The sequence below is a fragment of the Muscardinus avellanarius genome, assembly GCF_963383645.1.
Source record: "Muscardinus avellanarius genome assembly, chromosome: 11".
Taxonomy (NCBI): Eukaryota; Metazoa; Chordata; class Mammalia; order Rodentia; family Gliridae; genus Muscardinus; species Muscardinus avellanarius.
Window position 1 is genome coordinate 90,298,364 of NC_137797.1, and position 22,218 is coordinate 90,320,581.

The window sequence follows — 22,218 nt, forward strand, 5'->3', positions numbered from 1 at the left end:
GAGTTGCTGAGGCTAGCCTTGAACCTGCAATATTCCTGGTTTCAGCTTTCCAAGTACTGGGAAAATCTCTTTCGACCGTTTTTAACTCTATAGCAGAAATTGGCAAACTGCAGCCCACAAGCCAAATCCAGCTTGCTACTTGTTTTTGTGCATAAAGTTTTATTGGAACACAGTCACGCCCATTCGTTTCTGTATTATCTGTGGCTGTTTTTGTCCCACAAAACAGGTAGAGGAGCTCAGAGACCCTCAGACCTGCAAAGCCTAAAATTGTCAGTGTCTGGCCTTTTAGAGAAAAGAAGAGCTCAGCTGTCCTCTGCTCTGGGGCCCTTAACCTCACTGCCTTCAATTTATGAACTAGAAAAATAGAAACGTAGAAGCTTGGTGTGTATATTATTTAACCTACGTGTGAGAAGTTCCTGTTAATGTTGTGTTTTCCTATGCATGATTTGGATATGTGAGAATCCTTGTTTAGTAACTTTTCAATTTTTCATTCAGATCCTATCCCTGGAGGCTGTAATTTGGAGTTTGATTTAGATATTGATCCCAACATTTATTTGGAGTACAATTTCTTTCAAACAACTCTCAAGTTTGCCCCAGCAAACCTAGGCTATGCAAGGTATGACTTATAATCCTGACTCCTAAGTTGCTTTTAAAATATTCATGACTAACTTTTGTATAGATTTAGCAAACACCTCAGATCCATGGTTCTTTATAGTAAGATTGAAATGTTTATTTTTTGCGGAAGGATTGGCATTAAACCTCATTATTAATCTTTGAGCTAGCTACAGTTTATATTTTTCCCTTTCTTATGAACTCCGTATGTAAAGAGCCGGATGTGTCTATTATGAACTTGTAAGTGCGTCTTTGTTTTTATAAAACATTTAACGTGGAAAATGTGTTCCTTGGGCCTGAAATATGTCATGTATTATAAGGGTATTTATTTATTTATTTTTGTGTGTGGTACTGGGGGTGGAACCCAGGGGCTTTCTACCTCCAGGCTATACCCCCAGACCTATTTTATACTTTATTTGGAAACAGGGTCTCACTAAGTTGCTGAGAGCCTCACCAAGTAGCTGAGGCTGGTTTGGAACCTGTGTGAGTGATCCTCCTGTGCCAGTCTCCCAAGCGCTGGGATTACAAGCGTGCGCCACCACATCCGGCTCTATTTATTTATTGAACCTAGGGGCATTCTCCCTCTATGCTCCACCCCTAGGCCAATTATTTATTCTTTATTTTGAAACAGCATCTCACCAAGTTTCAGGGGGCCTCACAAGTTGCTGAAACTAGCTGTAAACCTGCGATCCTTATACGATTTTTTTTTGTGTGTGTGGGCCTGGGGATGGAACCCAGGGGCATTCGACCTCTGAGCTACAAACCCCAGCCCTATTTTATATTCTTTATTTTGAAACAAGGTCTCACTAAGTTATGGAGGGCCTCACTAAGTAGCTGAGGCTCTCTGTGAACTGTGATCTTCTGGTCTTAACCTCCCAAATGCTGGGATTACAAGCATGCGCCACCATGCCTGGCTCCTTATAAGGATTTTTAAACATTAAAATTCTGCCTCAGTTTGTGCTTTAACAGCAGCAGTGCCATGGAAAACATTCCCATAATCCCTGTGATTATCCACAGCACGAGGACTCCATGTCCATTGTCACTGAATCCTAACAACTTTATGAAGAAGGTACAGTTGGTGCTGGGTGTGGTGGTACATGCCCATAATCCCAGTACTTAGGAGGCTGAGATAGGAAAATTGCAGCTTCGAGGCCAGCCTCAGCAACTTAGCAAGGCCTTCCACAATTTAGCGAGACTCTGTTTCAAAACAAAAAATAAAATAGGGCTTGGGGCGTAACTCAGAGGTACAGTTCCCCTGGGTTCAATCCCCAGCATACCCGCACACACGTGGGGGGCAGCTGCTCAGATGTTACAGAGAGTTTATCTGAAGGTTAGGAGGGGAGGCAACTTGCCCACGTATGCACTACTACCAAATGGTGCAGCTGGCTCCTCCCTCGCCCCTCACTGACGCCAGCGTCTGTTTTTTTTTTAACTACATTGCCTCTCCGTGTGTCTTGGTTTGTGTCGCTGTAATAAAATCCAGATCAAGCGGCCCTTCCTGAAATTCTGGAGAACAAGAGTGTTTCAGATTTGGGGAGATTTTCGGATTCGGAAACATTTGCAGAGGCTTTATTGCTTGAGCATTCCTAATCTGAAAATCCGGAATGCCCCCAAATCTGAAAGTTTTTGAGCATTGCACCCACACCCAAGAAGTTTTGGATTTTGGAACAGTGCATTGCGGGTTTGGAGTTTTGGACTGAGGACGGTCAGCTTGACTGGCTGGGTTCTAAAGAACACATCTGGGCCTGGCAAGGGCCCTCTTCCAGGTTGCAGGCCTCTCTCTCTGCGTCCTTCCCAAACAGAAAGCAAGCTAGGAGCTCCCTGGAGTCTCTTATAAGGTCTCCATTCAAGAGAACTGCACCCTATGATCTGAGTATCTGCCAAAGGCCCCGCCTTCTAATACCATGTGAATTTCAACATATGGATTTCTTGGGAACAGAAACAATCAGTCCTTAATAGTGTATTCATTTTCTCCAGAATAGAGGTTAGGCCACTACAAAAGGTGAACTGTTGAATTGAGTTTCTTGCAGAAATTCAGAACCGGAACTTTTGGTTCCTCCTCATAGCTGGGACTGGCATCACCAGAGCCTGACGTTTGGTGTTGTTGGTTGACTTTAGAGGCGCCGACCCTCCCCCGTGTGACGTCGGGACAGGCCAGAACCTGAGGTGGAGGCTGCAGTATGACGTGTATCAGTATTTTCTGCCTGAGAACGACGTCTCGGAGGCCGCACTGCTCCAGCACATGCAGAGGATGGCTCAGGTGCCCCAGGTGCAGGCCAGCGCCACCAAGGTAAACCTCACTTGCGGGGTTTGTGTGATCAGAGTGTGGCAGCTTTGGAAGAGTTGAGGAGAACCTGTCAAGCACTTCGCTGTTTACTTTTGTGATACTCGGGATGAACCCAGGGTCATTCTACCTTTAAGCTATACTCCCAGCCCTATGTTATTGTTTTATTTAGAGACAGGAGCTCATGTAAGTTGCTGAGGCTGCCTGGGAGCCTGTGATCCTTTTGTCACAGCCTCACACATACTGGGATTTCAAGCATGTGCCACCATGTCTGGATTTTTTGTTTGTTTGTTTTTGCAAGTCTGGGGATAGAACCTAGGGGCATTCGACCTCCACGCTCTACCCCTTGTCCTATTTTTTATTCTTTCTTTCTTTCTTATTTATTTATTTTTGGCACTGGGAATGGAACCCAAGGGCCTTCTACCTTCGGGCTACACTCCCAGACCTATTTTATATTTTATTTGGAAACAGGGTCTCTTAAGCCAGCTGAGGCTGGTTTTGAACCTGCACGATCCTCCTTTCTCTGCCTCCCAAGGGCGGGAGATTACAAGTGTGCGCCACCACGCCCGGCTTTTATTCTTTATTTTGAAACTGGGTCTCACCAAGTTGTGGAGGGCCTTACTAAGTAGCTGAGGCTGTCCGCAAACCGTGATCCTCCAGTCTCAGCCTCCCAATTGCTGGGATTACAAGCGTGTACCACCACGTCCGGCTCTTATGTTTTATTTTGAAGTAGTCTCATTTAGCAAGGGCTTCAGCCCTTATTTTTAAAAACAGGTTCTTAATTGAGAAAACATCACATACAGTTTTGTCATGCAGTGTTCCCTAACTTTGAGAATTTCTTTTAAAGGTTGTCCCTAAGATAGGTATACTATAGAAGAAGCCACAAATGCTCTGTGTAACCATAATACATTGAAATAGTGCTACTAAAATAAGCGAGAAAAGTAAGTCTTAAGAGTTTCCGAAGTAAATAGTCACAAGCCTCCTAGAAGGGCAGCACTTTTTAAAATTATACTGTGGACTTGACTTACTCACTACTCTTTCTTTAGTACTTAGCACAATCACTAGCACAAAGTATTCAACAAATGGTAACTATATTATTAGCTATATATATAGCTGACTTAGACAAAATTTTCCCAAATCCCATAAGTCTGTGAGATGTTATAAACCTATGCAATCATTTTGAAAAGAGCTGCATCCCTAGACTGTCGGAGCCAGCTGGCAAAAGGACAGTTCCGAACAGAGGAGTGAGGATGAAAGAATTCAATTCTAAGAATTTGATTCAAAGAATATCTAATTCTATCACGGAAGGATCGCCAGTACACTCCCGGGTCGATATCTCTACTGACCGATCGTGGGTTTATTTTCTCATCCTATTTATACAGCTCCAGGTCAATCAACCCTCGTGCAGTCAGCACCTGTGCGCATAACGGTCAGGTCAATCAATCCCACCTGAGCTTCTCTCAGACCTTGAACTTTCCATGACCCCAAACCTTATTGACTCTGGGCAAAGGACAGTCAGAAGTATTCTTTTAGGGGAAAACCTTAATGGCTCCCCACACTAGCCCTATTTTATTTTATTTTTTATTTTTGAAACAGAGTCTCACTAAGTTGTAGAGGGCCTCACTCTGTTGCTGAGGCTGGTGCAAACTTGCAATCTTCCTGTCTCAGCCTACCTAGTACTGGGATTACAGGCATGCACCACCACACTTGGCTCGTTTCTTTTTTATTGGTACTGGGGACTGAGCCCAGAGGCATTCTACTGCTGAGCTATATCCCCAGTCCTTATTATTTTTGAATTCTTGAACAGAGTCTTACTAAGTTCCTAAGACAGGTCTAGAACCTGTGATCTTTCCTGTCTCAGCCTCAAAACTACTGGGATTACAGGCATATGCTACCATACTTGGCCAAAAGAATAGCTGTGTGTGTGTGTGTGTGTGTGTGTGTGTGTGTGTGTGTGTTTAGGGATTGAACCCAGGGGCATTCTATCTCCAAGCTACACCCCCAGCCTATTTTTTGTTTTTTATTTTGAAACAAGGTCTCACTAAGTTGCTGAGAGCCTCACTAAGTAACTGGTGAGGCTGGCTATGAAACTTCGATCCTCCTGTCTCAGCCTCCTAAGTACTGGGATTACAAGCGGGTGCCACCACACCTGGCTGAAGAATAGCTTTTAAGAAAAATCTAAACACTAATTGTGCATATTTTTGGCTCTAGGTGGTGACCCTAACCGCTGATGATATGACAAGTGTTTCCTTCTCCTCTCTCCGGGGACAAGGAGTCATTTATAATGTCATCGTTCGGGACCCAGTCCTGAACACATCTGCTGCTTATGTTCCTGCACACACATATGCTTGCAGTTTCCAGGCAGTGGAGGATAGCTGTGTTTCCCTTGGTGAGTAGAATTCAAACTCTGACAGATTCTTCTTTGGCTTTGCAGAATTTAAGAATATTCAAACATTCTTGTTGGGTGTGCACGCTTGTAGTCACAGTACTTGGTAGGCTGAGACAGCAGGATTGCAGGTTCAAGGACAGCCTCAGCAACTTAGACCTTCAGCAACGTAGCAAGACCTTGTTTCAAAATAAAACCTATAAAGGGTTGGGGTGTAGCTCAGAGGTCGAATGCCCCTGGGTTTAACCCTCAGTACAAAAAAAAAAATCTTGTCTAGTTTTATTTATTTATTGGAGAAATGAATTTTGAGCCCTAAATTTTCCACTATCAATTGTTTTTTGGCCTTTTGGCTCAGATCAAGTGTATTTTTCCTTTCTCTGTTGTAGGTACTAGAATGAAGTAGTGAACAAAATTGCCAAAATAAAAATATTTGCTGTATGCATTCTATGTGTGTGTGTGTGTGTGTGTGTGTGTGTGTGTGTGTGGTGTTGAGGGTGGAGCCCAGGGGCTTTTCTACCTCTGGGCTATACTCCCAGACCTATTTTATACTTTATTTGGAAACAGGGTCTCACTAAATTGCGAGAGCCTCACTAAGTAGCTGAGGCTGGCTTCAAACCTGTGCGATCCTCCTGTCTCAGCCTCCCAAATTGGGATTACAAGTGTGCACCACCACGCCTGGCTGAATTCTATGTATTTATTGGCCAAGACAAGATAGTCCGGATGGATTTATTTATTTATTTATTTATTTATTTATTTTTGGTGGTACTGGGGGTGGAAGCCAGGGGCTTTTCTACCTCCGGGCTATACTCCCAGACCTGTTTTATACTTTATTTGGAACCAGGGTCTCACTAAGTTGCTGAGAGCCTCACTAAGTAGCTGAGGCTGGCTTTGAACCTGTGCGATCCTCCTGTCTCAGCCTCCCAAGCGCGGGGATTACAAGTGTGTGCCACCATGCCCAGCAGACTGGATAGATTTAAAAAGAGTATAATATCCGAAAAAATCATGAGCAAAATAAAGTCAGGGTGGACCTGGTGGCATATGCCTATGATCTCAGCTACTTGGGAGGCTAAGATAAGAGAATCGCAGGTTTGAGGCCAGCCTCAGCAACTGAGAGCAAAACTCTTTCTCAATTTTAAAAATAAAGGCTAGGCACAGTGACGCCTGCCTGTAATCCCAGGTGGGGGGGGGGGTTGGGAAGCTGAGACAGGAGGATGGCAGGTTTGAGCCCAGTGAGTGTTAATTTAGTAAAACTCTGTTTCAAAATAGAAAGTACATTTGGACTAGGGGTACAGCTCAGAGGCAAGCATGCCCCTGGGTTCAATTACCAGTGCAAAAATTAAAATAGGACTAGGGGTTATAGCTGAGTGGTAGAGTGTCCTTTGGGTTCAGTCTCCAGAGGAGAGGAAAATGTGTGCTATCTATCGTATCTGGGGCGGCGGGGTGGCCAGGGGCCTTGCACACTCCTGGGGTGGCCCACCAAGCGGGCACCGCCAGCGCCAGTTGAGGCCTACTTCCGGGAGCTGCCTGTGGGTTTGAAGACAGGCGGAGAAGATGGCTGGAGATGGGGAGGGCCGAGCAGAGCCGCGCACAGGAACGAGACGAGGACCGCACCGGCTTTCCCCGCTCTGTCCCTGCTGCTGCTCCTCAGCCACCGGCGGACAGTTTCCTGAGCTCTACGGGTTGAAGCACCTAGGCCTTAGTCCTGAGAATTCTACCCTTTTCTGTCTATTCCACAGGTGAAATCATCCATTCTGTGGGCTTCTGCGCCACTTTTAGGATGTCCTCAGTTTGAGTTACTTTGATGTTTCCTTACAGCTAAATTCCTATGATATACTGGGGAGGCTGGGACAGGAGCATCACAGGTGCACAGCCAGCCTCAGTGACTTAGTGAGACCCTGTTTCAAAATGAAAATAAATAAATAAAAAGACTCAGTATAGCTCGGAGGTAGAACACCTCTGGGTTCAGTCCCCACTTCCTCCCCCGCCCCACGATTCAGATGACACGATTTTGGCAGGAAGAGGAAGACTGTCGCGTGTTCTTTGCTTGGTATCTGCTCCATTACTGGTGGTGGTGACCTAGATCACTCTGGACTCATCCACTTTGCCTTTTAATTGAACCTTGGTCTGTGAATTCATCATTTCTAGTGAAGCTGTTATAAAGATGTTTAAACTGACTTTTTCCTCTTTTCCTAATCTGTTCATCCCCCAAAGTGACTGTCTATTTCTTATCTTGAATTATCTTTACTTCTATAAGAAGAATCCTCTATAAAAAGATTCTCCTTCTTATAAAAGCTTCCTTGCCCTCTGATTTTAATTATGTAATTCTTTCTCTTCCTTCTTTCTGGGACGGTAATAAGGGATTCTATTTAGAGTTCCTCTCTGATGTCATGGAAGAATAGCTAACTGAATGTGTAGTTTTTATTGGAAGACTTTGCTGATGGTTGTACTTGCTGGAAACTTCCACTGGATCTTCATTTGAAAAAAAAAATTCCTCACCCAACTTCATGCTTTTGGTGTAAACATTAAAATTCGAGGACAGCAACCAGCCACAGGTCTGAAGTAAGCAGAGGAGGACATGTTTATCTTTCATGTATTCTCAGAAAAGCTGAGAAGCAGATAACATATTGCTCCCTGCACATGCTGGTCTTTCACCGTGAATTTCTTGTTTACATGGATGTCTTCAGGGGCTTGCATTCTTGGTACTGGAGATGGAATCTAGGGGCATTCTACCTCTGAGCTATGCCCGTAGCCCTATATTTTATTCTTTATTTTGAAACAGGGTCTCACTGAGTTGCAAAGGGCCTCACTAAGTAGCTGAGGCTGTCTGCAAATCAGATCCTCCTGTCTCCGCCTCCCCAATGCTTATTACAAGCGTGTGCCACCACGCCCGGCTTACAGAGCCATTCTAAATGTGTTCTGATTTGTGACAAAAACACAAGATTATTTTCTTGTGTTTATGATTAGAATATTTTTTATGTTAAAGAGGCAAGTCTCTAATAATCACCATTTATAATTCATTACTTGATTTCTAATTTTTTTGCTGAGGGTCTTGTTAAGTTGCGGACGCTGGCCTTGAACCTGGGATCTTCCTATCTCAGTTTTTCAAGTACTGGATTACAAGTGTGGGCCACCACACCTGGCATATTGTTTTATTACTGGTTTTTAGGAAAAAAATATTCCAAACCAATATGTATTGGTAAGATTGGGAGTAATTTGTAACCAGGTGTAGTAGTACACAACTATAATCTCAGTACTTGGGACCTGAGACAGGAGGATTACAGGTTTGAGACCAGCCTTAGAAACTTAAGCAAGCCGGGCGTGGTGGCGCACGTTTGTAATCCCAGCATTTGGGAGGCTGAGACTGGAGGATCGCGGTTCGCGGACAGCCTCAGCTACTTAGTGAGGCCCTCTGCAACTCAGTGAGACCCAGTTTCAAAATAAAAAGAATAAAAAATTGGGCAGGGGGTGTAGCTCAGAGGTCGAATGCCCCTGAGTTCCATTCCCAGACCCGCAAAAAAAAAAAAAGAAAGAAAGAAAAAAGAAACTTAAGCAAGCCCCTCAGAAATTTAGTGAGACCCAGTTTAAAATTAAAAAAAAAAAAAAAATAGGGCTGGAGGTACAGCTCAGAGGCAGCTTGCCCTGGGTTTGATTCCTAGAACCATACACACACATGAGCGCGCACACACTCTCGCGCACACACACGCACTTATACACACGAGTGGAAGTAATTTGAATATGTGTGATTTATAGTGTAACAAATATTTTAGTATGAATTTGGATTTAAATTCTTATTTTAAAGCCCTGGTGAGCTTCTATTTATCAATTATTGGTCATAAACCATTGAATGTGGCTATTATCTTGTTTCCGCTAGACTCCTACCTGTCTGTCTCGTCTGTCTCTGTCTCTGTCTCTGTCTCTTGTGCTGAGGATTGAACCCATGGGCATTCTATCACTGAGCTACAACCTCAGCCTGTTTTACTTTAAGACGATTCTTGCTAAGTTGTTCCAGTTGGCCTTGAACTTGTAGCCCTCCTGCCTCTCCCTCCTGAGTAGCTGGGATTACAGCTGTATGCTACTGAATTGCTTCTGTTTCTCCTTTGTTAAAACTGAATTATTTTAGAGCAAATCCCAGTATTTCAGTATATGTATGTATGTATGTATGCATGTATATATATGTGTGTGTATATATATAGACGTAAATATATATACTGATCAATATTTATAGCAATTGTCCTTGGTAAGAGCTTTTTAAAAAAATATAACCACAGTATCATCAATACAATTTTAATAAAAATATAAAAAAATCATTCCTTAATAGACTCCAAATAACAGCTAGAGTTTATATTTCCTAGTAGCATCTTAGTTCTTTTCCATTTAATTTGAAGGCTGTGCATTGTACTTGTCATGTGACTCATAAATCTCTCTCTCTTTTTTTTGGTACTGAGGGTGGGGATGGAACCCAGGGGCTTTCTACCTCCGGGCTATACCCCCAGACCAATTTTTATATTTTATTTGGAAACGGGGTCTCACTAAATTGTTGACAGCCTCACTAAGTAGCTGAGGCTGGCTTTGAACCTGCAATCCTCCTGTCTCAGCCTCCAAAGGGCTGGGATTACAAGCGTGCACCACCCCACCTGACCATAAATCTCTTTGACCCCTACTCCCACTGCTTTTATTTATTTATTTATTTACTTACTTATTTATTTATTTATTTATTTTTGCGGTACTGGGATGGAACCCAGGGGCATTCTACCTCCAAGCTACACCCCCAGCCCTATTTTTTATTCTTTATTTTGAAACCGGGTCTCACTGAGTTGCAAAGGGCCTCACTAAGTAGCTGTGGCTGCCCATGAACCGCGATCCTCCTGTCTCAGCCTCCCGAATGCTGGGATTACATGCGTGTGCCACCACGCTTGGCACTACTGTTTATTTTCTTGTAGTTTTTTGTTGAATCAGAAATCATTTTAAGCACCTTTTTCCTGCTCTCCCTGCTACAAAGAATATGTCACAGAATATGTATAATGCTATCCACCTCTGTCAAAAAGCATGTATTGTCTGAGTTTAGTTTTTATTATAGAAGCAGCCATTGATATTAATTGTTGATATATATTTATTCATTAGGGGTGGCAGTGGTATTTTAAGGTAAAAAAAATATATGAAGTAAATTAGTGTCATTTTTATTTTATTTTATTTTATTTTATTTTATTTTATTTTATTTGGTGGTACTGGGGTTCCTGGAATCCCTTCTACCTCCGGGCTACACTCCCAGATCTATTTTTATATTTTTATTTGGAAACAGGGTCTCATAAGCCAGCTCACGGGGCTGGCTTTGAACCTGCTTGATCCTCCTGTCTCCGTCTCCCAAGCACGGGGATTACAAGTGTGCGCCACCACGCCCGGCTGATTTTTTTTTTTCTTTCATGAAACTGTCTTTAATACCAAGTCACTTTCTTTAATACCAAGTATCAAATTGGATGTATTGCCTACTAAAATTTCCTTGTATTTTTAGGAAGAGAATCTACCAAAGTGTTCTTCACCCTTGTCGCCCTGCTCGGCCTCTTCATTTGTTTCTTCGGACACAGATTCTGGAAAACAGGTATGGGGTCCGGTGCAGCAAGGTGCCTTTGGCCTTTTGTCCGCCGGGCCGCTGGGGATTTACGCAGAGTCAGGAGAGCGGCACTTCTCCCCATAGTCTTCATGGATTTGTGGCTGGGTGCTCTTGATGACCCCACCGAGTCACTCTGCATTGTTTAAATTTATTTTCGTGGTTCTGAGGATGAAACTGGCTCATGCTTGACAAGTGCTCTACTACTAAGCCGCATTGCCAGCCCTACATTTTCATTTTTCCCCCTTTTCTCTCAAACATGGAGCGCAGCCTTCTTTTGTGAAGAGGGAAATAAAATTTGGTTTGTGTGGCAAACTTCTGTACATGCTAGATCTGCTGCTAGTCAACTACAGATAACAGATTAGAAAATGGGGCATCTGCATACACGTGTGTGGATTCTGGTGGCGGTGATGGACTCGATTTCCTAGGATCCAGGCTCCAGGCTGCAGGGCAGAGTGAGGCTGAGAGGTCTGCTCAGCCCTGGGGGTTCAGCCCCCAAGGGAACTTCAGAATCCACAGGTGAGACGAGTGGGGACTGGGATCCGCTGAGCTGGTTTTATTTTTTTATGGTACTGGGGATGGAACCCAGGGGCATTCTACCTCCAAGCCTGATTTTTTTATTCTTTATTTTGAAACAGGGTCTTACTTGTAAGGTTTTTAGGCGCAAATAAAAAAGGCGAGAGAGACCGGTGCACCAAAAAGAAAAAGAATTTTATTGAGGTCTCGGAGAGCTCCTGAAGACCTCCGAGCTCCTCTGACACTAGAGGGGAAATGCACTTCCTTTTAAATTTAAGTCTTGCGGGCGGAGTTACGCGTGGAAACTCCGCCCCTCTCACGATATCCCAGCAGTCTCCTCCTTTTCTAAGGTCCCGCCCCGCGGGCCCCAAGACCCAACCTGTCATCACTGAGCTGCAGAGAGTCTAATTAGCTGAGGCTGGCTGCGAACCTGTGATCTTTCTGTCTCGGGCTCTCAAGTACTGGGATTACAAGCGTGTGCCACCACACCTGACTTTGGCCTTAATTTTTTAATTTGCCTTTTATGGTTTTTTATTTACACAAAAAAGTCCTTACGTAACCAGCAAGGTGTATAACTGAGCTTCAGAGGTATAGTGACCATAATACTGACCTACTGAGGCTCTTTGAATTGGCTCTAATACTGTTTGAAAAAGCGACTCTTTTCTCTTCATTGCAACACTTTTTTCTTGATTAATTGGTAGGAGAATATCAGGAGGAATGCTTAATCTCTCAAGGTGTAGAATGACTCTAACAGAATTTAATTGCCACACTGTGGGCAAAATCCCACTGATCTAACCAGGGTATTTTTCTTTTATGTCAATATGTGTCACTTATATATGTTGATATAGAGATATAACATAGGTATCAGTACTAGTAGTGATGGAAAAGAACTTAAGAAAATAGATGAAGGTATGGTCTTCATAATCACGTGTGGGGGGAAAGAGATGTCTGGATACTTGTGTTTTTAGAAATTTTAATGGATGGCTATGAAAGGATGATTTAAAGAAAATGTGAAAATCGCATTTTGCTTTGGAATACTTTGTTAAAGTTTCTCACATTTTATTTTTGCTTATGTAACTGTTGAAATTTAGAGTGTAATTTTAGATGAGATACATAACACAAGCCCTCTCTTTAAGCAGAAAATATAAACATATGAAAAATGAGCCATGCAAGTGGCGAGTAACCGTTTCATAATTGAAGTTGACCTGCAGGCATGAAAGTGTGCTCTGTAGTTAACACCGTATTTTAAAATCGTATCTACTTAATAGTAAAATTACTCCCAGCCAATTCTAAATTTCTTATGCCTTTTAGGTAATTACTTTTCTTCTCTGGATGCCATAGTGTGTAAATTCTTGGGGTGTAAGCATATACATAAAGATTGGGTCCTTACATTGCATTGTGTAAAGAGCGCCTAACCAGAGCTTTTTTGTTTTTTCTTCTCCTGCTGGTTTGCTACAGAATTATTCTTCATAGGCTTTATCTTCCTGGGATTCTTCTTTTATGTACTGATTACAAGACTGACACCTATTAAGTATGATGGTGAGTGAAAATGATCGTTTAATTGGGTTCAATTAAACAGTCACTGTGCTGAGCTAGGCACTATACCACACTCCTATAATCCTGGGTACTCAGGAGGCTGAGGCAGGAGGATTACAGGTTGGAGGCCAGCCTGGGAAACTTAGACTTTGTCTTAAAAAAGAGGGGGGTGGGTGGGTAGCCCAGTGGTAGAGCACCCCTGGGCTCAATCCCTAGTACCAACCAATGAACCCACACACATCTGGAAAGCTCAGTCTGTGGTCCCCCTCCCTGCTACAGTTTGACCTATGCTGTGTGATCCCCCCTTATGGATGTGCAATAAGGGGTCACCTTATTCAGCTCTATATGCTGATACCTACAGTGTCTTTTCTCGACTACCCACTCAGCCTTTTGGTTTTAGTCAGTTTTTCCATCACTGTGACCAAAATACCTGACGAGCACAACTTAGAGGAAGGAAGGTGCCTTTGGCTCCGAGTCTCAGGGGTTTCAGAGGTCAGCCTCTGGTCAGCTGGCTTGCTCTGGCAGGGCTTTCAGGCACAGCAGAGGAAGAAAAGGCTCAGCTCGTGGTGGTGGGAGCAGAGAGAGAAAGAGGAGGGAGTGAGAGACAGATACGGTTCCCAGGGCCATACCTCTAGTGAGCCACCCTCCAACCACACCTGCCTCTGACCTGCCTGCGTCGTATAACACATGAGCTCTTCTGGGGGGCGCGTGTGTGGGGGGCACTGGGGATTGAACCCAGGGGCATTCTACCTCTGAGCCACATTCCTAGCCCTATTTTATTTTCATTTGGAGACAGGATCTTGCTAGCTCATGGGTAGAATAGACCTGTGTTCACTCCTCTGAACCACCAAAATGTTAAGTTTTCTTTACCTTAAGCAGCCTTCCCTTCACCCCATCACATTTAGCAGAATACTTGTCTGCTTTTCCTTCTCAGCCTAGCTCTTGACAAGCCAGGCCCATGGTGGCCAGTCGTGGGGATCCGCTCAGCGTCCACATCTCAGGCCAGGCTGGGGTCACGGCACCGCTGAAGCGCCCGCCAGCCTGACTGCGGCAAGGCTGAGGCTGGCGATGCTGCCGGTGACGATGGGTCCATCTTCTCCCTTTGCACAGATCGCCTGATCCTAACAGCCGTGGCTGGGAGCGTCGGTGGGATCGTCTTGGTGGCCGCGTGGTGGCGGTTTGGCCTCCTCCTGCTGTGCATGCTGTGTGTGGGACTCGTGCTGGGCTTCCTGCTCTCCTCCGTGACGTTCTCTACTCCGCTGGGTAGGAGATGCGGCGCTGGCGATCTGAGTGTTCAGGCCATGGTGTGGGAGGCTTTATTTGGGCCCTCTAGGAATAGCGCCTGCTCAGGAGTTGGGATCCTGGAGCGGTGCCGCATAGCTCCGCCTTCTAAAGAGCTCGGGAAACTTGATAATGCAGCACTTTAGGAGAGCCCAGCGCAAGTAAGAATCCCTCCTTTCTCAAAGGCATGTTTGGGAGTCCCTTTTGTTCTGACTTCAGCAAACATGTAGCTCAATGATAGGTCTGGAGTTATAAGTAATGTGATTTCTGTTAATTTAGGTGTTTTCTAAAATGTCTGTAGAGGTAGCTTTGTGTAACTGTGTTTCTATTAGAACTAATGGAGGCAAAGAGGACTCTTAATAGAACAGTGGCTACTTTTTTTTAAAGCCCAGAAACTCAACTCTCCTCTTTCCTCCTCCTCCTCCTCCTCCTCCTCCTCCTCTTCCTCCTCCTCCTCCTCTCCTCTCCTCTCCTCTCCTCCTCCTCCTTCTTTTGCAATACTGACTGGGGATTGAACTCAGGGGCATTCTACTCCAAGCTATACCCCGAGCCCTGTATATATTTTTTTATGTTAAAAACAGGGTCTCACTAAATTGTGGAGGGCCTCACTAAGTAGCTGAGGCAGGCCATGAACCTGCGATCTTCCTGTCTCAGCCTCCCAAGTACTGAGATTACAAGCATGTGCCAACATGCCCTGCTGCTCTCCTCCTCCTCCTCCTCCTCCTCCTCCTCCTCCTCTTCCTCCTCCTCCTCCCCCCTCCCCCCCCCTCTGGGCCTCTACCTCCACCCCTGCCCTTTGCCAAACCCTAACCATTCCTAAGATTTCTACTGGAGTTTTAATTTAATTACTTAATTTCTGCCAATTTAAAAAGTCTGATCAACTTGTGAGTTAACGTTCTTAGTAGTTCACAATCACATTTCCAGATTGTTGCCAAAATGCAAAGAAATAAAAGAGAGTGCATTCAAAGATACTCTGAAGTTGTTTCCTTTCTGTGGCAACCTTAGTTCTTATATTGATATTAAAGTTGCTGTCTCCTGAGTCTTGAGAACACAGTATACAATAGAGTGCAATTCATGTGTCCCTTAGGTTCCTTTTCTTTTTTTTTTAGACCAGAGAGAGTTGACAGCCTGTGTTTTTGTTGACTAGCTGAGCCCCTTTGTTCTGACTTCAGCAAACCTGTCGCTAAGCGCCTTCCTGCCGGCCCCTGTGTGGGTAGTCTTTCATTTAGAAAATCTGATCAAAAGTAGAAGCCTTTAGACTTGAGTAGATGAGTCTTAGGGGGGAGGTGTTTGTTGAAAATACAGACTGGAGGCCCGTGCTAGATGTGCTTAATCAAATAGTACCTAATGGGGTTTTTGCCTTTTTCTTAACACTTAGAGGATGGAGGGAGAGCAGGTTAGAAATTCTAGTAGTGTGCTTTTGGTGAGTAGAACGGGCTTAATTTATGAAAGCAGAAAGACACCTGATATCGCTCTGTCCCTCGTCCTTAACTATCTTATAACCCTGGACAAGGAAATGAAGCTTTGTTTCATCATCTGTAAAGCTGTCTCTGGAGAGAAGTGAGGAGTGAGATTATAATAGAGTCAAAAATCTCTTTATTTTATGCTAGGCATGGTGGGGCATGCTTGTAATCCCAGCGCTTGGGAGGCTGAGACAGGAGGATCTCACAGGCTCAGTAGTGAGGCTCTCAGCAACTTCGACCCTGTTTCCAAATAAAAGTATAAAATAGGTCTGGGAGTATAGCCTGGAGGTAGAAAAGCCCCTGGGTTCCACCCCCAGTACCACACACACACAAAAAAAAAAAAAAAGGAAAAAAAATTATTTTCATCTTTTTTTTGTACTGAGGATTGAACCCAAGGACATCCTACCTCTGAGCTATACCCCCAGCCTATTCATTTTTTATTTATTTTTATTTTTGTGGGTCGGGAGATGGAACTCAGAGGCATTTGACCTCCGAGCTACATCCCCTACCCTATTTTTTATTCTTTATTTTGAAACAGGGTCTCACTAAGTTGCAGAGAGCCTCACTAAGTAGCTGAGGCTGTCCGCGAACAGTGATTCTCCTGTCTCAGCCTCCTGAATGCTGGGATTACAAGCATGAGCCACCATGCCTGGCTTTCAGTTTTTATTTTGAAACAGGGTCTTTTTGTTTTTTGCGGTACTTTGATGAAACCCAGGGGCATTCTACCCCTGAGCTACACCCCCAGCCCTATTTTTATTCTTTATTTTGAAACAGGGCCTCACTAAGTAGCTGAGGCTGTCTGCAAACCATGATCCTCCAGTCTCAGCCTCCCGAATGCTGGGATTACAAGCGTGCGCCACCACGCCCGGCTCTGAAACAGGGTCTTATTGATAGCCAGCATTGGCCTTGAACCTGTGATCCTCCTGTCTCAGCTTTCCAAGTACTGGGATTCCAGGCAGGTGTGTGCTACTGTGCCCCGCTCGATTTTCATCTTTATAAAAGTATTCCGGAGCCAGGCACCATGGCACATGTTTGTATATTTCTAGAAGTATCCCAGAGCAAGCTCTGTGGTGCGCGTTGTTCAAGGCAAGCCTCAGCAACTTAGGTTCTCAGCAACCTAATGAGAATTTGCTTCAAAATAAAAATAGGGGCTGGGGGTATAGCTTGGAGGTAGAATGCCTCTGGGCTAATCGCCAGTACTGGCGGTGGGGGTAGAGGATTGGTGGCATAGCTCAGTGGTAGAATGCCCGTTTTTGATCATGTGTGTGTGTGTGTGTGTGTGTGTGTGTGTGTGTGTGTGTATCCCAGAAGCCAGACACAGTGGCACACTCCTAGAATCCCAAAGACTCAGCAGGTGAAGCAGGTAGTTAACAAGTCAAGACCAGCCAGAGGAATTTAGCGAGACTCTGTCTCAAAAATCTAAAAAAGGGTTGTGGATGTGGTAGAGCACCCTTAGGTTCAGGAGGGAGAGGGAGGGGGAGGGAGAGGGAAGAGAGAAAGAAAAGAGAGAGAATAGCCTAGAGGAAGTGTCTATAAACTTTTGTGATGAACTACTCTTGTTGGTGAAACAACTTTAGCATGTATCCTTCATATATGTGTCTGTGGATATTGCATCGCTCAAGCACAGCTGGGGTGAGTGCCTGCAAACTTATGTTTTTATGCATTAGAATTTGTAAGATACTTGGCTCACCTCTCAGATTTGATTAGATCACTGCATTCACCTTATGTGAGTAGCAAAGAGATTATTCTCTAAAAAGTGTCCATTTTTCACATGCCTGCATTATAACTACTTTTTTCAATTCTTAGATTCCTTGGGAAACGTGTGTGTGTGTGCGTGTGTGTGTGTGTGTGTGTGTGTGTGTGTGTGTGTGTTACTGGTGATGGAACCCAGGGGCATTCGACCTCCGAGCTACACTCCCTGCCCTATTTTTTATTCTTTATTTTGAAACTGGGTCTCACTGAGTTGCTAAGGGCCTCACTTAGTAGCTGAGGCTGTCCGTGAACCGTGATCCTCTGGTCTCAGCCTCCCGAATGCTGGGATTATAACCATGCGCCACCATGCCCGGCTCCAACCCCATTTTTTTTTTTTTTTTGGTACTGGGAATGAAACCCAAGGGCACTGTACCTCTGAGCTACACCCTTCAGCCCTATTTTTTTTAGTTTTTTTTTTATTTTTTGAAACAGGGTCTCACTGAGTTGGCAGAGGGCCTCACTATGTAGTAGCTGAGGCTGTCTGTGAACTGTGATCCTCCTGTCTCAGCCTCCCAAATGCTGGGATTACAAGCATGTGCCACCATGCCCAGCTTATTATTTATTTTGAAACAGGGCCTCACTAACTTTCTTAAGGCCTCACTAAGTAGCTGAGGCTGGCCGTGAACCTGTGATCCTGTCTCAGCCTCCCAAGTACTGGGATTACTAGTGTGTGCCACAATGCTTGGCTCCTTGAAAAGACTATCTATCTATTTATTTATTTATTTATTTATTTATTTATTTATTTATTTATTATTTGGTGGTACTGGGGTTCCTAGAAACCCTTCTACTTCTGGGCTACACTCCCAGACCTATTTTTATATTTTTATTTGGAAACAGGGTCTCTTAAGCCAGATAGGCTGGCTTCGAACCTACGCGATCATCCTATCTCCGCCTCCCAAGCACAGGGATTACAAGCGTGTGCCACCATGCCCAGCTTGAAAGACTTAAGCCACATGTGTCTGGACGTGATGGCGCATGCTTACAATTTCAGTACTTGGGAGGCAGAGACAGGAGGATTGCATGTTTGAGAACAGCCTCAGCCTCAGCAAGTAGCGAGACTTTTATCAACCAAGCAAGACCCTGTTTCAAAAAAAAAGGGCTGGGGGTGTAGCTCAGAGCTAGAATGCCCCTGGGTTCCATCCCCAGTACCACAGAAAAGAAGTCACATGTATATTTTATGAGGGCTAATACAGTTGCACTTCAGAATGTGGTCCATAAATTCACCTCACTGCATCATGTTACACTTGGCTCTTGGAGGATGTGGGGTCCCACAATCCCCTCCTCAGAGCCCCTCCTCAGGCCATGTGGGTCTCAACACTTAGGACCAGTGCAGACGAATGATGGTGCCGGTGTCACACAGTCAGACTTTTATTTTGAGATGGAGTCTTGCTCTCTTGCCTGGGCTGATCGCTAGGCTGGAGCGATCCTCCTGCCTTAGCCTCCAGAGCAGCTGGAACGACAAGTGTGCACATCACACCTGCTCCTGGTTTTTAAACTTCATTCATGAAGCATCTCGCCCTCAGGTGTGCGTGCACTGGAGTCTGGCAGCAGGAGAAGGTTTGGCAGGAGCCTCGGGTGGCTGGCTCCTGGCCTCCAGGATTCGCTGCCGTGTGCGGCGCTTGGTGGGATGTGGGTCAATGGTGGAATTTGTTAAGAGGATTTTGATGTCTCTATTGGGTTCACAGCTTAACTCTGAATCTTTTTACTTGTGGTCCTCCCTGCCCCTGGCACACAACAGGAAATCCTAGAAACCTAGAACTACAAGAAGTGGTTTAGAGCTTGGAGATGCTATAATCTGGTCTTTTCATCTCATGAGGCCCAGGTTCCCAGGGTTCCTGAGTGCGAAGCTGGGACTATTGCAGCCTCTTCTGAGTTATCTTGCTGCTGAGCGCAGAGTGTTTGCCGTATGGTCCCTCCTCCTAGCCCATGTCCTTCAAAGCGATTTTACTGACAGTTAAATAAAGAAAATTGGACTTTCTGTTTCCAACAAATTCCCTGGTTGTTCGGATATTGAAAAAATGTCTGTGTTCAGATGTTGAAAAAAGGAAGAGTCACTTGGCAAAGCGCCTGTTTACTCTGGATCCTCTTGGCTTTTTCAGGGAACCTGCAGGTTTTCCGTGACGATGGTGTGTTCTGGGTGACTTTCTCCTGTATAGCTGTCTTCGTTCCGGTTGTTTTCATGGGCTGCCTACGAATTGTAAGTGCCTCATCAGAAGTTGGGTTTATTCCTCTGTTGGCTGCCTGTTACATCACTTCACAGGTTTCATTCCCTGGGGAAGGATGCTAAATAGCCTTGCTTTTATGAAAGTTTGTATATGATCCTCACACCGTGTCTTTTAAGTTTTTTTCCATCAAATGGAGGATCAACTGTGAAAAATTTCAGCAGTGGAAGCAGAAGATAAGTTTTATTTTATTTTATTGTGGTACTGGGGTTTCTGGAAATCCTTCTACCTCCGGGCTACATCCCCAGACACCTATTTTTTTTATATTTTTATTTGGAAACAGGGACTCTTAAGCCAGTGCGGCTAGCTTTGAATCTGCGAGATCCTCCTATCTCTGCCTCCCAAGCACGGGGATTATAAGCGTGCGCCACCACGCCTGGCCAGAAGGCAGTTTTATTCCTCTAATGTAAGAACCTGATGGGACATTAGTTTAGCTGTTTCTCCAGAATGATCGTGATTTAATTAGATTTTATTGTTGAACAACTTTTGTGGAGATTATTTTCTTTTTATTTATTTTTTATATTTTGGGGAGGGTCTGGGGATGGAACCCAGGGGCATTTGACCTCCGAGCTACACCCCCTGCCTATTTATTATTTTGAAACCGGGTCTCACTGAGTTGCAGAGGGCCTCACTAAGTAGCCGAGGCTGTCTGTGAACCGCGATCCTCTGGTCTCAGCCTCTCGAATGCTGGGATTACAAGCGTGCGCCACCACGCCCGGCTATTTTCTATAGCACAGCCATGCATGGCTTACCAACAAAGCTACATTCTGATGACTGCATTATCAGGTGATTTTTTTTTTTTTGGTCCAAGGGCAAACATCACAGAGTGGACTTACCCGAACTAAGAGGGCTGCAGTGTCACTAGGTGCAGACTGTTACAGGAGTGCCTTCATAGATGCTGTCTGTCGTGAGATGTTGTTACGTAGCACAGGACTGTATTTCGATAAACTAGACCATGTTTTAAGAGCTCACTATGGATGTTGAAGATTGTATTTGATTTTATTTTATGTTTTTTCATGGTACTAGGGCTTGAACCCAGAGGCATTCTAACCTCCGAGCTATACTTTCAGCCCTATTTTATTTTGTCATAGGGTCTCACTAAGTTGCAGAAGGCCTCGCTGAATTGTTGAGGCTGGTCTCGAACCTGCAATCCTCCTGTCTTCGCCTCCCAAGTACTGAGATTACGGGGGTGCCTCACCAAGCCTGGCTGTGAAGGGTTTTTTGTTTGTTTGTTTATCTTTTATCAGCTTGGACGCTTGATCCATTGATTGAGGTAGAAACTGTCCTGTTCCATCAGGGGTGACTCTCAACTCTTCTCCCTTCCCCAGCTGAACATCCTGGCTTGTGGCGTCCTGGGCTCGTACACGGTGGTTCTGGCTGTTGGCAGTTACGTGTCCACAAGCCTGTCTTACGTCACTTTGAATGTACTCAGGAGAGCACTCGACACGGATTTCCGCAGAGCTTTCACATATGTGCCTTTTCAAAACAATGGTAAGACTCTTGAATCCCAAACCTGGAGTGACGGTCCAACTGGAGTACTGACTCCCTGATGCCAAGAGCCCTTGAGAAAGGTGGGAGGGAGGAAGCGCCTCTGTTGCCACTTAGGCTGTGGAAGCAAAGAATTACAATTTTCTTTTTGTAGTGGGGATTGAACCCAGGGGTGTTCTACCTCCAAGCTACACCCCAGCCCTATTTTTTATTTTATTTTGAAACAGGGTCTAAGTTGATGAGTCTCAGTACTTGCTGAGGCTGTGTCCTTGAACCTGTGATCCTCTTATTTAAAAAATTACAATTTTTAAGCTGGTTGAAGTTCATACTTTTTTTTTTTTTTTGCAGTACTGGGGATGGAACACAGGGGCCTTCCACCTCTGGGCTACACCCTCAGCCCTAATTTTTCTTCTTTAAACAGGGTCTCACTGAGTTGCAAAGGGCCTCACTAAGTAGCTGAGGCTGTCCAAGAACCGCAGTCCTCCTCTCTCAGCCTCCCCAATACTGGGATAAGCGTGTTCCACCATGCCTGGCTTGAAAAGTTCATACTTCTAAAAACACTGAACTTGGTTAAGAATTTTCTTTCTTTCTTTCTTTTTTTTTTTTTTGCGTGTGTGTGTGGTATTGGATATTGAACCCAGGGTCATTCTACCTCCAAGGTACACTCTTAGCCCTATTTTATTTTTTATTTAGAAACAGGGTCTTGCTTCACTGCTAAGAGTCTGGTTATGTTGCTGAGGCTACCCTTGAGCCTGTGGTCCTCCTATCTCAGCCTCGCAAATACTGGGATTGTAGTTGTTTGCCACCACACCTGGCCAGTTTTAATTTTGAGATGGTCTCACTTAATTGCTGAGACTGTCCTTGCTTGAGCTTGCAATCCTCCTGCCTCCTCCTCTTTAGTGTTTGAATTATTGGTTTGCACCACCACGCTTGGTTCCTTTACTTTTTGAAGAAGAAAAGTGACCATCACATTAAATGTTACAAAGTTTGTAAAATACATTGATTTCAGAAATGCTAAAAGATGGAGAGTAGAAAAGCCAGTTTTGTAGCTGAGATGGCTGGTGGAAAAGCAA

The 22,218-nt window shown here is 44.6% G+C and overlaps 1 protein-coding gene across 1 annotated transcript in view; it reads left to right on the forward strand.

Moving 5' to 3' along the window:
* Positions 1-22,218, forward strand: part of TM7SF3 (transmembrane 7 superfamily member 3) — a gene marked incomplete at both ends in the record, with an annotated part of 41,211 nt that overhangs the window by 17,852 nt on the left and 1,141 nt on the right. The window contains 8 exons of the mRNA XM_080706443.1: positions 496-616; positions 2,731-2,902; positions 5,108-5,285; positions 10,792-10,878; positions 12,862-12,942; positions 14,050-14,202; positions 19,535-19,632; positions 20,986-21,148. Coding sequence (XP_080562569.1) covers positions 496-616; positions 2,731-2,902; positions 5,108-5,285; positions 10,792-10,878; positions 12,862-12,942; positions 14,050-14,202; positions 19,535-19,632; positions 20,986-21,148 — 1,053 coding nt within the window. The remainder of the gene's footprint in view (positions 1-495; positions 617-2,730; positions 2,903-5,107; positions 5,286-10,791; positions 10,879-12,861; positions 12,943-14,049; positions 14,203-19,534; positions 19,633-20,985; positions 21,149-22,218) is intronic.